Source organism: Strongylocentrotus purpuratus, unplaced genomic scaffold, assembly GCF_000002235.5.
Source record: "Strongylocentrotus purpuratus isolate Spur 01 unplaced genomic scaffold, Spur_5.0 spur5_scaffold_17, whole genome shotgun sequence".
Lineage (NCBI taxonomy): Eukaryota > Metazoa > Echinodermata > Echinoidea > Camarodonta > Strongylocentrotidae > Strongylocentrotus > Strongylocentrotus purpuratus.
Window position 1 is genome coordinate 14,171,003 of NW_022145602.1, and position 13,423 is coordinate 14,184,425.

General features: G+C 36.9%; 1 protein-coding gene across 1 annotated transcript in view; it reads left to right on the forward strand.

Annotated features, from left to right (window-relative positions):
* The first annotated feature begins 899 nt into the window (after positions 1-899).
* The window catches only part of LOC548621 (catalase), a 32,526-nt gene continuing 20,002 nt past the window's right edge, over positions 900-13,423 (forward strand). Inside the window, exons 1-4 of the mRNA XM_030987766.1 lie at positions 900-1,068; positions 9,678-9,852; positions 10,475-10,585; positions 11,943-12,124. Of these exons, the coding sequence (XP_030843626.1) occupies positions 1,012-1,068; positions 9,678-9,852; positions 10,475-10,585; positions 11,943-12,124 (525 nt within the window). The 5' untranslated portion in view covers positions 900-1,011. The remainder of the gene's footprint in view (positions 1,069-9,677; positions 9,853-10,474; positions 10,586-11,942; positions 12,125-13,423) is intronic.

The following is a 13,423-nucleotide window of genomic DNA, read 5'->3' on the forward strand; positions in this document are numbered from 1 at the left end:
TAAAATGGATAATGATCAGAAGATCCTAAGTTTAATATCAAAGGTTAAAGCAAAAACATTTTTAAAAGGTAACCTTTCATGCACTGCATGTGGGTGGGTAAGTCGATATGAGTCTCCCCCCCCCCCCAGCCACTCCCCTTGCCTCCCCTTTCATTATAAAAAAGAGGTCTCATTCAGCCACCATATCACCATTAATTAGCTATATCTTGACTAAAATGTCGCTAACACTAGGTGGCGCTATATAATTAAGGAGCACGAAAGCGATGACCCTACGACATGGTTATGCAAATTGTTTCCTTCTACATATTTTGTTAAAATGTTCCTTCACGTTTGAAACTTCAACTAGCATTTTTTATTTTAAAACCATGCTTTAAAATAAATCTTCCTAACTTATCCTTCACCCTATATTTCTCTCCCCTTTTCCTTTACTAGATCTACATAATTTTATTTCCATTTTTTAAAACCCTTAAAATATTTTCGTCGGGAATGCGATGAAACGCTAGCTGCGCCTGGGGCCCGAATAAAACAGAATTACGGAACAAAAACAAAATTAACAACCATAACAACAAAATAAAAACATGCTATTTAGCTGACTTATCCAAGTTTATTATTATTTATCTGTTTTTATTATTCTTCATTTCATCCCTGGCCTTCAATAGGTCAAGGCAACAATAACTAACTTTTAGATACCATCAATTATGTATGCAAATCTGTTTATTGTGACGTAAGGGCGAGCCCTCCAGTTTCTAGCCAATCAGCGACGGGAATGACGTGATGTAACCAATGACCTCGATCAAGGGTTCGTGAAAATGAGGTCAAAGTGTAACTTGTGTGTAACGTGTAACACGTATGGTAAGGTTTTCACTAGCTCTAAATGCGTACTTGTTCGTATGATATGCAGTATAGTATTGAAGCACTTGTTGTGATTTCGATCTCCAGCTCTGACGCGGTACTACTGTTCTCTTTCCCATAAATCCTTCTCCATACTCTAGTAAATCAAAATCTTAAAATATGGCAAACAGAGACAAGGCAGCTAGGCAGCTCGAAGATCATTGTACTGCCCAAAAGGTATTTATTTATTTGTATTTTTTTTGTCCTCACCAATTTATATTCTAACTCCGTCGATTTATCATGTTTTGCCTCTGCATGTCGCCTCTGGCTGCGGCGCGGCGGGGTGGGCAGCGCGCCAGGAATAGTGGCTGGATTGAAGCGGAATCGGAGCAGGGCTGAGGCAGTGCCAGGTCTTCGCACAGCTCACAGCCTCGGACATGAGTTTAATCTCGCTCGATCGCGCTACCAAATAAAATGCAATGTCGACATAATTATTGACTTAACATAGTCTACATCATTAGATCTAAATGTATGCAGATGTTGTCGAAGGTGCTTGTGGCCTGCGGGGAGTGTGGACAATGCTAATGTAATATGATGTTGTTGTACATTTATGTTTTTCTTGTAAATTGTACTTTATACTGTACTCAAGTAGTATTGTAGAGAGTCTCGCTTCAAAATATTAAAGGGAGTGTAGCATGACGAGACTAGGTGTCTTTCCCATGGCCTGACTCGGGGCCAATGGAGTATAATACGACTATGGACGATGCGACCGCAGTATTCATGTGCGGGCAACATACGCGAAACCGAAGCGTGAGGAGAACTTTGGTCTGTTTCCATGGTTTCTGGAACACTAGGGTGCCCTGACCGTTAATTGCATTTACCTGGGCTTGTAGTTGTCAATAAGAAGTGGTAGATGGCGTGCACCAGTATTTGTCATGCTTCACCCCTTTAATTAATAGATTTAGATATAAAACTCTAACTGCATCTGTGTATTAAGTATTGTTAGTCTAATTAATTTGAATCTAACTGACAGATCTAATAGTAGTAATAACCTGTTAGATATACACTTTACTTCAAAGTTCAATAGACCCTAGTAGTTTTAGAGTTTGAAATATATTTCTGTTATAGACCTATTGTAGTCTCTGTCTAATTTGTTACGCTGCTAGCTTTATCTCATACGTACATGTAGTCATACAAAATAAAACCCAAGACAGTCACCTGGCAATCACATGGAAGATAAATTCATCAGTATTAGATTAAAAAAATTCAAAGAAATATGAATTTAAACCCCTGGCCATACTCTCACTCTCTCTCCCTTCCTCCCAAGGTTCAAGTTTTACTTTCCATGAATAATAATATAACAATTTGTTTTCCATTGGTGTTACATAATACATACATTGCAAAATATCTATAAATATCAATAGGAGAATTAGGCATTATAATGTAGGAATCCTGAATCTTGTTCTAACATCATATTTTACAAATAAAAACAAATTCAAAGTGCACCTGTTCCAGAGTCAATCTTTGGAATAAACTCAACAAGTTAAACAAGCAAACATCAAAATCATGTCTACTGGTAGTTGTCTAATATGCAAAGTTCATGATAATTTTGAAGGCAGACCTAGTAAGATTAAACATGCACTATGACCAGTCAATGCTTGTTTTGGTACATTTATGTAAATTGACATTGCCCTTGCAAGATTAAACATTTTAGCTCTCACAGCAACATTTTTTTCTTCAGTTGCATTATAACAATTTACGTGTATACTGTACATGTGGCAATGTTACAGGTATGAAGTGGCAATTCAAAGTTCAACTGTTTAAAAACCCATTATCGTACAGACTCTGTGAAAAAAAGTTGAACATAGTATTTATAATTCATTTAATGCAATATGGACATGACATTGTACTTAAAATAATCATTTTGTTTGCCCAGGGAAGCCTCATCAGATTCTAATTTCTAGATAAAATCCTGGATTTAGCTCATGCTGTAATCATAATCATAAACCTTTAGGGTCAGTCAGGAACCCCATGACATTTAAAAGCCAATCGCTCGTCTGATTATCAATCATATTTATGATTAGAATTCGAAATTTCAAAAACCTCTTTTCCCCAACGGTTTTTATAACACTACGGTCTATTGGGGAATGGTAAAACTGGTCACTCAAAGATTTTTACTTTTTTGAGGCACTTAAAGGTAAAGACCATTATTGGAAGCGCCCCAATTTCAAAAAATGAAATGGAAGCTCTCATTACCAATCATGTGAAAGAATATGTTTTGACTAATGTACATGATGATAAAAAATTTGCCGGGAAACCGCCTACTAATTCATATATTTGGTAAATTTGTTTCTCTCATGGTCTGTGAGAGATATAGGGTAGTCCCATATACATCTTTCTGTGTATAGTGCTTGTAACTTTACGAAGAATGGGCCAAATTTCTTATCATTTTGATGATTCCAGAACCTTGCAAATGCTAGATGCTAGATGATCAACCTTTTCTGATCGATTCCACAACGTTTCTTTCACAATGCAATCGCATGACCATGACTGGTCTTTACCTTTAATGATAATTTTGAAGCACAATTTTTGAAAGGACTTCAATATATTAGTATTACTATTACACCCTATCACAGATACTAATAACACGTTTGGCCATGTATCCCAGATTTAACAATTATATTATGTGGCTCTTGGCTGGGCTATGACTGGGGAAATAATGTTGGAGTGCCAAGAAGTTCAGGACGTGACGAACATGATAACTCCTTTTGCAAGAAGCCACCATATCTTTTCCTATTCTCCCTCCCCGTGATTTATTGCATAACATTCTTGTTTTAAATGTTTATGATATAAAACATTATTTCTTGTGTTCAATTCCAAAGCATGATTTCCAAGAAACGATTTGTTGGTCTTTTGAAAGTCTCGCTACATGCAGATACAAGGAAAATTAACCCATGCGAATCAAGACATCACTGGGTCATAGCACACAGTGTACTTAATCTTGTTTTTCTGTAGTAATCGTTTTTTTTTGTTTCAAGTTACTGATGCAAAAAAATACTATAGAAAATAACTACCATTACATGTACGTGTAGTTCATCCATGAAATTAAGCCCTACATCAAAACCTTTTTTTTTTTTTTTTTTTTTTACTTGTAGGCTATATAAAGTTAAACCTTTGGAGCGATCGATTCCCACATGCGCTTTTGGGCAGGAGAAAACTTTTACCAACTTCTTAAACCAAAAGCAGTTAAGAGTTTTCTGCAGGTCTAAATGAAGCAGCTTTTCCTCCTCAAATTTGGCAACAATTATTTGTTTTCTCCACCGACTCTTTCATTATAGTTTAAACTGGAAATCAGCATGGAGTTTCAAATTTGTCGACAAAAATAGAGATTATTAATCATGCTTTGCATTGCCAATTTAGAGAGTTCAATGATTTGTTTTATATTAAATTGCTGCGATTTACAGTGTATCAATGCAACAGCATAATAATTGACTAAAATTCACAAGTCTGTTTTGTGCCTTCTGCTCATGTTTAATGTGCACTACAGATATTCAGAGCATTCTGAATCTTTTACATGTAGATGAAAATAGAAGGTGAGACTAAACTGGTATTGGGTGACCGTGAACCTTTGCCTACCCAAGAGAATTCAATAGCCAACTGGTTAATAATGAAAGGAAAATGGTTCGTCACCTTTGGGATCTTTTGGTGACACTTCATGCAAAGCCTCCTAATTGTGAATATCAACTCGTTTTTAGGAAAACATGTTTACACAATGTAAGAAAAAGATTAAGAAAAAGAAAAACACACTTTATTCTTGTTCTCTAACAGCAATTTGTTAGCTGCCTACGAGACCATTACAGCTAATGTATGTATTGTCAATGGCAGTTTTATTACTGACCTTCTATGAATTATATTTGCATGAAAGGAAAATGAAATATTGATATGCAATTACATGTATGCATGATTGCACTTTGGAATTTGGAATATATTGTTAGGTGGTGTGTTCTCGGCCTTGTCAAGATTTTGATATCATCGTTATCTCTCTGTCCTATTGTTTGTTATTCGTGCTTGTAATTCATGAGCCATTGGTTCCGTTATAGAGAAGGCAGAGTTCACGTAAAGATGGACAATGATAAGCGAGGTTTCTCATTCTTTCTATGTCAGTATGACACGGCACTTGTGTCCTATGGCAAGGCATCAATCTACTTTTGCCACTCGAAACCCAAAGAGAAATGGGGCCCGGTAAGATGAAAAAAGCATTTGTGTTAGTAATTGTCTATGCCATCACGGTGACCATATGATAGGAATACTCCTATGGAGATGTTGCACATTGTGCGTAAATGAATCCAATGACCGGGGTAATAATATCTAATAAAGCCCTTTGAGCCATTTTCCGTATTAAGTGCTAATGTTATTTAAATCCAAGTTAATGTTATTATTGAAAGAAATATCATAGTAGACATGTCTCCTGAAAAGGAGTTCTTTTAAAATAACCTTAAAATATATGACAAGGATGTACATGTACATGGTGTAGCTGAAAGTTTGGTCCAACCATTTGTCTGAAGTAAACTAGTCCCATGTATATTTACCTATTCTTGTGTACTTGACTACGGTATGTATGTGATCTTCAGCAAGATCTCCCATTTTATCATTCCGAAACTGTACATTACACATTTATTAATTGTAATGTGCAATAATCAACCTTTTCCAATTGCTTTTTTTTACATGTAAACAGTTTATTTCACAATGCAATTGCATGTCAAGTACTGTTATAGCGCAAAGTATATAAACCAGGGCTTTCTAAAAATGAAACTTAAAATTGAAGTTAAGTGAATTTGATGACTAGTTTTGTGTGCATCCTTAACTTCGTACTTTCCCTTTCATTTCCATGTGGTATTTAAAACAAAAAATAAAATGAACGAGACCAGAAGATGCCACTGGAAATGACTTTTATTTGGCCTTTAACGTCAGGAATTACAAAAGTACATATCATTTTTAATTAATGATTTTGCAGCATAAAACTTCAACTAACTCAAACTTAGATCACGTGCTGTTTGGAATTTTCTCAAATTTTCTTATTATGCAGTATATGCTTGCTTAATGAAGTTGAAGTCCACCCTGATATTACATGTAAGTTTTTATTAAAAGCAGAAAAACATATTTGCAGTGATTATATTTAGGGTGCATGTCCGATCAAAATCTTTCTTCTGGGAAAGTTTTTTTTTTTAGTACAGGGCAAAAGGGAAGGGACCTCGCAATACTACACCACAGACTTGCAAGTTTGTGTTCAAATAATTGATCACAAGTTGACAAATAACAAGAAATTGCCAATTTGCACATGAAAATAGTGATCATGAATTCCACTTTAATTATAATAGAGATTTTAATGATTGCTTTCGATTAACTCCCTCTTATTTATGAATGGCACAATGTATTCCAACAACAAAAAGATGGGCTCAAATTTTCCAGTGATTTTTGCTCTTTGTAATTCAGAGCACTCTGGATCAAAAGATAAGTGTAAAACGTCACTAAAAGGAGACACTGTACTGCAATGGTTTAACCAATTTCCCCCTAGAGGATTCAAAGAGGGTGGAAATTGAATGCGACACTACTTGGCCCGGTGGTTTCTTAATAGCGGAATTACAAGGTCAAAATCGGTGTCCCGGCACCTTTGCTCGCTGGGAGCGGATTGATGGGTGATTCACGGTGTAACGGAATCCAGCGTGTCAGAAGAGCAATATCCTGTGTTTACAGAGCCACATGGGTGCCACTAGAAAACAAAAACCAAGTACCTACGTGTAGGCCTACATGTAGGACAAGGCATCGGATCGGATCCCAAATAATTGAGAAAATACTCGTTTTCAATGTTTTGTTTGTATTTGTTTGTTTGTTATACAAGAGCTCTTTAATACCAGACTTTAATATCCTGTGTTCACAGAGCCGCATGGGTGCCACTAGAAACAAGAACCAAGTACAGGTCTACGTGTAGGCCTGCATGTACAACGTAGGACAAGGCAAAGGATCGGATCCCAAATAATTGAGAAAATACTTGTTTTCAATGTTTTGTTTTGTTTTTTGTTTTTGTTTGTTCGTTTTACAAGGGGTTTTACCAGATTTTTTATATAATAGGTGTGATTCCACACAGCAAACAATATTTGATTGCTGGCTTGTTTCTGTTATTGTTTTGGTTTTGTTGTTGTTATAGATTTACCTACATTGTAACCTACATTCTGGAAGTACAAAATATATAATCAAACTTTATCTTGGAATGTACTCACTACTCTGTCTATAATATCTCTACACTATTTCTTCTTTCAATTTTTTTCTTCCTGTGAGGTCTGGATTGGAACTTCTACAATAAACATTGACAATCATGATGCCCCTGTTTTAGTTTTGAAATTGACATGACGGTTGTACAGACTTGAGCGTTATATAAATCATATTAGTTTTGAGAAAAACCCATTTGAAAAGGATGGATATTTTTGGACCACTCTATCCTAATGATCACCCTTCCCTTTTAATAATTGTCACAGATTTAGACTGGCAGAATTTTAAAACTTGATTCCTGTGCATGTACATGTACGTGTACACCAGTCAATAAAAGTGATATGTTAACAGCATAGGCCGAGTTTAAAGATGGTTACCCGACCAGTCCCGGGCACCTTTTAAATTTGTCTTTAAAAAAAGAAAGAATGTCTTGTAAAAACTACATGTAGATTCATCATAACTTTCAAAAAGAAAAGATCAAAGTATGTACATGTACGTGTATGTAGATGTGTGTAGATGTGTTTTTGTAACCCCCCTTCCCTCCCCTTCCCTCCCCTCCCCTCCCCAAGAAAGAAGAGAAGAGTTTGTGGGCTTCAGTGAGAATTTTACAATCAATATCTAAGTAGACACGTAGGCCCCCAGTGTATAGGCCTTCATGCAATGTATAACGTATGGCACAGAGGTGCATGCTTTTAGTCACATTCATAATGTTAATAGAGAATTGCATGTATCTACATGAAGTTGGAGTTTACAGTGATATTCTAGTCTTGTCAGGGATACTCCCCTCCCAATTTTTCCATGATTCATCAGAAAATATCCGCAGGAAACCTCCATCATCTGTCTCCAGCAAGTGCCATCGCAATACCTGAGTCTGTTTCCCTCTTTACCCCCTATACCTGGTTATGCTACCCCTATCACCCCCCCCCCCCCTCTCGCCTTTGGGAGCAAATGGGATCTTTAAGGTTAAGATGGGTTCTATTAATAAAGGATACATTGGAGAGAAACCTGATGATTTGTGTTGCATCCCGAAAAAAATGAGTGTGCTAAATACATGTAGTATATTTACACTTTTCTTGGATTTTGAGTGATTAAAGGTTAGTTTGAATCTGAAATATTTCTCAATGTTTTGGAAATATTTCTGCTGACAAAGAAAAAAAAAATGTGTTGTCGTACTTTCACAAGTACATACAGTACATGTACAATGCCTACAATATCTTCCTTTGTTGTCCTAGATTGTCAGCAGGATGCTTTGTGCACAAGATATTTTTAAGGACAGGAGTCAAGATTTTTCTGTAGAATAATTCACAGAAACTAGAACAGGCGAAGGTTTTTATGTACATTTACTTTTCAGTTTTTCCTGAACCCCATTAGAAAATAGATCTCCCCGATGATTTGAGCAGAGACTATTAAAGTTGCTACTCTAACTCCTCATTTTCCTTGGTTTACTTTGAGTGATATACATGTATCCTCTTTCAATCTGACTCTCAATTCCGAGAGGAAACACAGGCAGGTTCGATTTACAAGTTTGAAATAAGTTAACCTATAGTATAGGGACATATGGCACATTAACACTACTGAAAAAACCCAAGACCAATGGTGTTCGGGTGTCATCAAAACTTTCCACGTTTTGATAAGCGATCGGTGGCTTGTAAGTGCTCTGCATGGGATAGCGCAGAAGTGAAGAGAGTCACTGACCACTGTCTTGAGAGCGAGTGTTTACACTGCAAAAAACAGCGGAGTTTTGGCCAAAAACATACTCCAGAGATGGGTTTGAAGTGATTTTTGTAGTATTTATTGGTAATTGATCTGCAGCTTCTGACATTCTTCGGAACTTGAGAATAACCCAGGATTTGTGCTCATAGTATAAATGCCCCTACATGTATAATTTACAAAGCAGAATTTGTTCAAGTAATGGTGTCATTTGTTTGCCTCTATCATGCAGGACTCGCCACGTTTCTTTGAGATGTTCACACTTGTACAAGCATTGCTTTTTAGTGGACCCCTCTGTTTCCAACATGTATTTCTTAAATTTGTTTTAAATGCTTATAATTGGTTTGTTATTTTTGTTGGAAACATGAATAAATTTGAAATCTTGAAATCTTGAAATCTTTAAAAATTTGAAATCTTGAAATCTTACCTCTTTGCTCCGTCTACAATCATCATTCAACCATGTACATGTACATGTATACTGTACCACAAGCAATTATACAATATATGGAAAATATATATACGGGTACATTTAAAAATTGGCCATGGGTTTTTAATCTGAATTCTGTACATGGCCCATGGTCACCATCAGGATTGTGGTTGTATTTTTCCATTTTTGTTATTTCATTTACCGGTATGTAATGTGCAGTATTCTTTTCATTATAATGAGCAAATGGTTTTAAAATAAAGTGTGAATGCAAGCGTGTCAACATTACACTCATGTGTATAAATATGGTTATGATGGGGGGGGGGGGGGGGGGGGGTTAACGATAGTCTTTGCCCCCATCATTTTCATAATTGAGTATATCACGTTCTTTCCTACAGGAATTACAAAAGTTATAAACTGTTCTCTTTTTTTATTGTTTTGATAGGGAAAGTCAGATAGACTGACCACCTCAACAGGATGTCCAATCGACAACAAGTTGGCCACCATGACGGCCGGAGCCCGTGGCCCGGTCCTCATCCAGGACTTCGTCTTCACCGACGAGATGTCGCACTTCGGTCGGGAGCGCATCCCTGAGAGGGTTGTGCACGCTAAGGGAGCTGGTGAGTGGAGAAATTTAATCCTTGAGGGTCATTCACACAAATCCGGTATACTGCCTTGTAAATGCTTGCGCGGGGGAGCAAAATGATAATTTGTTCTCTGTGTGAATGGATGGCAAGTGTTGATGAAAAAGTAGTAGTTATGGAACTAATCATGGCTACTTTTTCTTAGATTCCCTGGCAATGTCTCTCCGAGCAATGAAAAAAAATCATGACTCTGCACACTGAACTTTGTTAAGTAGACGTTACTACCGTAGACTTGTTACAAGGACTCTTGCATAAAAACAATTTACATATTGTCAAAGTAGCTGGTCCCTATTTAAAGAGCGTCAATACTACTGAGCCAGAAGGGATTAGACCACACAGCGAGGTCACTGACAGGTGGCTATCTCATTAACTCAGCTCTCAAATAACAAAAGAAAAAGAGGATCATGGGGGACCAACAGGCACCAATTGGGGAAGTTTTCTATATAGAGAGAGCAAGTAGCTACAAGTAGGACAGAGGGGCTGTAAGCATAGTCACTGATTAACATGTATGTCATAATGATAATAGTAATAGTATATATGAGAAAATTCTTTAGTCAGTTGGTAGATAATATCCTCTTTTCCTTGTCTTCTTATTCAGGTGCCTTTGGATACTTTGAGACCACGCACGACATCTCCAAATACTGCAAGGCTGCACCCTTTGAGTCCGTGGGGAAGAAAACCCCTGTGGCCATCCGATTCTCCACCGTCGGTCAGTATGAGAAGAGAAAAGAAATTTATTATTATTATTATTTATTCATCAAAAACAAAGAAAATCATTGAATACAAACAAGAGTATATTGGAAAAGAGTCACATGGATGCCGGGAAAAGAAAAAAATTAACTAAATAGATAAATAACTGCAACCCAAAGGTCTTCTTTTATCAGTTATCTTTAACTTATCTTAATTCAAGACATGTTACAGATCTACAAAATGATTTAATAGTACAGGGAACAAATTATCTGATGATGATACCTGTGTCCATCCGATTTGCCACCGTCGATCAGTATGAAAAGAAGAAAAAAAAATTATCTCGGTTATCTTTAACTTATCTTAATTTCAAGACATGTTTATACAGTAATGCTTATAGGAAATACAACATAATTCTAATAAGTTTGACAAAATACAATCATGAAACCAACTGACTTTAAACAATGTCTGCCCACATTCATCCTACAGTATGCAAAATGTACATTACACATTACCTGTAATACACAGCAAAACAGTTACATAAAAGACTTACATTTATTACATGTACAGTTGTATGGATGTCTTATCTTTGGAAACCTTCAAGAACCTTACATGTTTCGAAACATTTGACCCTACTTTGATCTGAAAACCATAACGTGTACCAGCAAAGATGCATGTTGCATGACTTACAATGTGCGGTATACCAGGAAGAAAAGTTTATGGCTCCGTTCACGTTTAAATTTAGCATCCAAGATCTCAGGTCAAGACTGAGTCATTAAAGAATCTAAGGTCGATGTCTGCTTTCAAAACAACATTGCGGTGTAGATGTTATGTAATACACATGCTACATTGACAATACCTCCAGGTTTAAGATGCTAACCCTTAACCTACATGTAAGACCTTACCGCACCCTAACCATAACTTTTAGGAAGTAAAGCCAGGAGCAAAGGTCCCCAAGGTCAAATGTCATGTCACCAAAGCTGGTGTACGGCATATGCTCATTTAACACTTCATTGTACTGAGATCAATCCTACTATCCTACACTAGGTGCTAATATCTTACTTCAACCCTGTACCCAATACTACACCTATTAAACCCAAGCTACCTGTAGAACATAATCATGTCCCTAACCATAACCGTATACCTTTGACAAAATAAAACCCTGGATAAAATGTTGGGTCACCAAGTAACATGTAACATGGGTACCTGGTAGGATTTATTTTTTCTCAATTGACTGTGCGCTGATTACGGCTGCCGGAGCTAAAGCTAGGGTAATAATTTCCAAAGCTCTTTGTCAGCGCATAGAGACGTTGTACAATGTGATATGTGCTTTACAAGAACAGAATATTAATTAATGTATATGTTTGATTTGATTCAAGGTGGCGAGTCTGGATCGGCTGACACAGCCCGCGACCCTCGTGGCTTTGCCGTCAAATTCTACTCAGAGGATGGCAACTGGGATCTGGTCGGCAACAACACACCCATCTTCTTCATCCGTGATCCAATGTTCTTCCCTAGTTTCATCCATACCCAGAAGAGAAACCCAGTCACTCATCTTAAGGTTTGTAGATCAAGTGTTTGGTGTTAATGTTTGATGTTGGTGTTTGGTATTTCTATCTTCTTCATCCGTGATTCAATGTTCTTCCCTAGCTTCGTCCATACCCAGAAGAGGAACCCAGTCACTCATCTTAAGGTTTGTAGATCAAGTGTTTGGTGTTAATGTTTGATGTTGGTGTATCTATCTTCTTTATCCGTGACCCAATGTTCTTCCCTAGCTTCATCCATACCCAGAAGAGAAACCCAGTCACTTATCTTAAGGTTTGTAGATCAAGTGTTTGGTGTTAATTTTGTATGTGGGTGTTTGGTGTTAATTTTGTATGCGGGTGTTTGGTGTTTCTGCTAATGTAGATGTTATGATCTAGGATCCAATTGGCCACAACACACTGATCTTCTTCATCTAGATCTCATCTTCCTTCCGAGCTTCATCCATAGCCAGGAGAGAAACCTACACATGTAGTCACTCATCTTATATGTAATAGGTCAGTGTTTGGTGTTATAAATGTCTCATGCTTTTGTTACTGTAAATGTGAGCATTTTGTGCCACTTATTGGAACAGTCTTCTTCTTCCCAAGCTTCTACCACAGTCAGAAGAGAAATGTACTTACTGAATGTTTGTAGCATGGTATTTCCGTGTAGTGTTTGGTGTTTCCCATGTGATATGGGGTGTTTGCATTAGTTTAAAGTTTTGTGTTTGGTATTAAACTTAGCAATCCTATCTTCTTCCGCAACTTCATGTACACTTAGATGAGAAACCCTGTCATTCTCATTGATTGCTCAGTCTGTGTTTAATGTTAATGTTTGATGTAAGTCTTTGGTGTATGGTGTTAGGGTGTGGTGTTCAACCATAGTGGCCTTAAAAACTTACAGCATCCCTTCATCCAATCACTAAAAAATAAACTCTGTCACACCTCTCCGGTGCTAGTGTATGGTGTTAAGCATTTTAGTAGAAGTGAGGGTTTAGTGTCAGACCTGTATAATCTTCCCAGGCATTATACATTAGGCATTTTCAGCCTTTAGTAAATCAGTATTTGACATCGTTATATAAGAACCAAAATATGAAATGCTTTATGCAGGATTTTCCTTACAAAACTTTACTGATATCCTAATCGACCTTATTTTTTGCGAACGAGGACAAGCTCTAGGTCAGGTTCTATTGCCTATTACAATAAAAGTTTATTATCAATATCACTTTTCATTATCAGCACTCTTACCAGTACAACTTTTATGATGGCAAATTTCAATTTTGTCCAGGTACTAGTTATATCACATGACAAAGTTATGTAGCAGACATGAACAATCT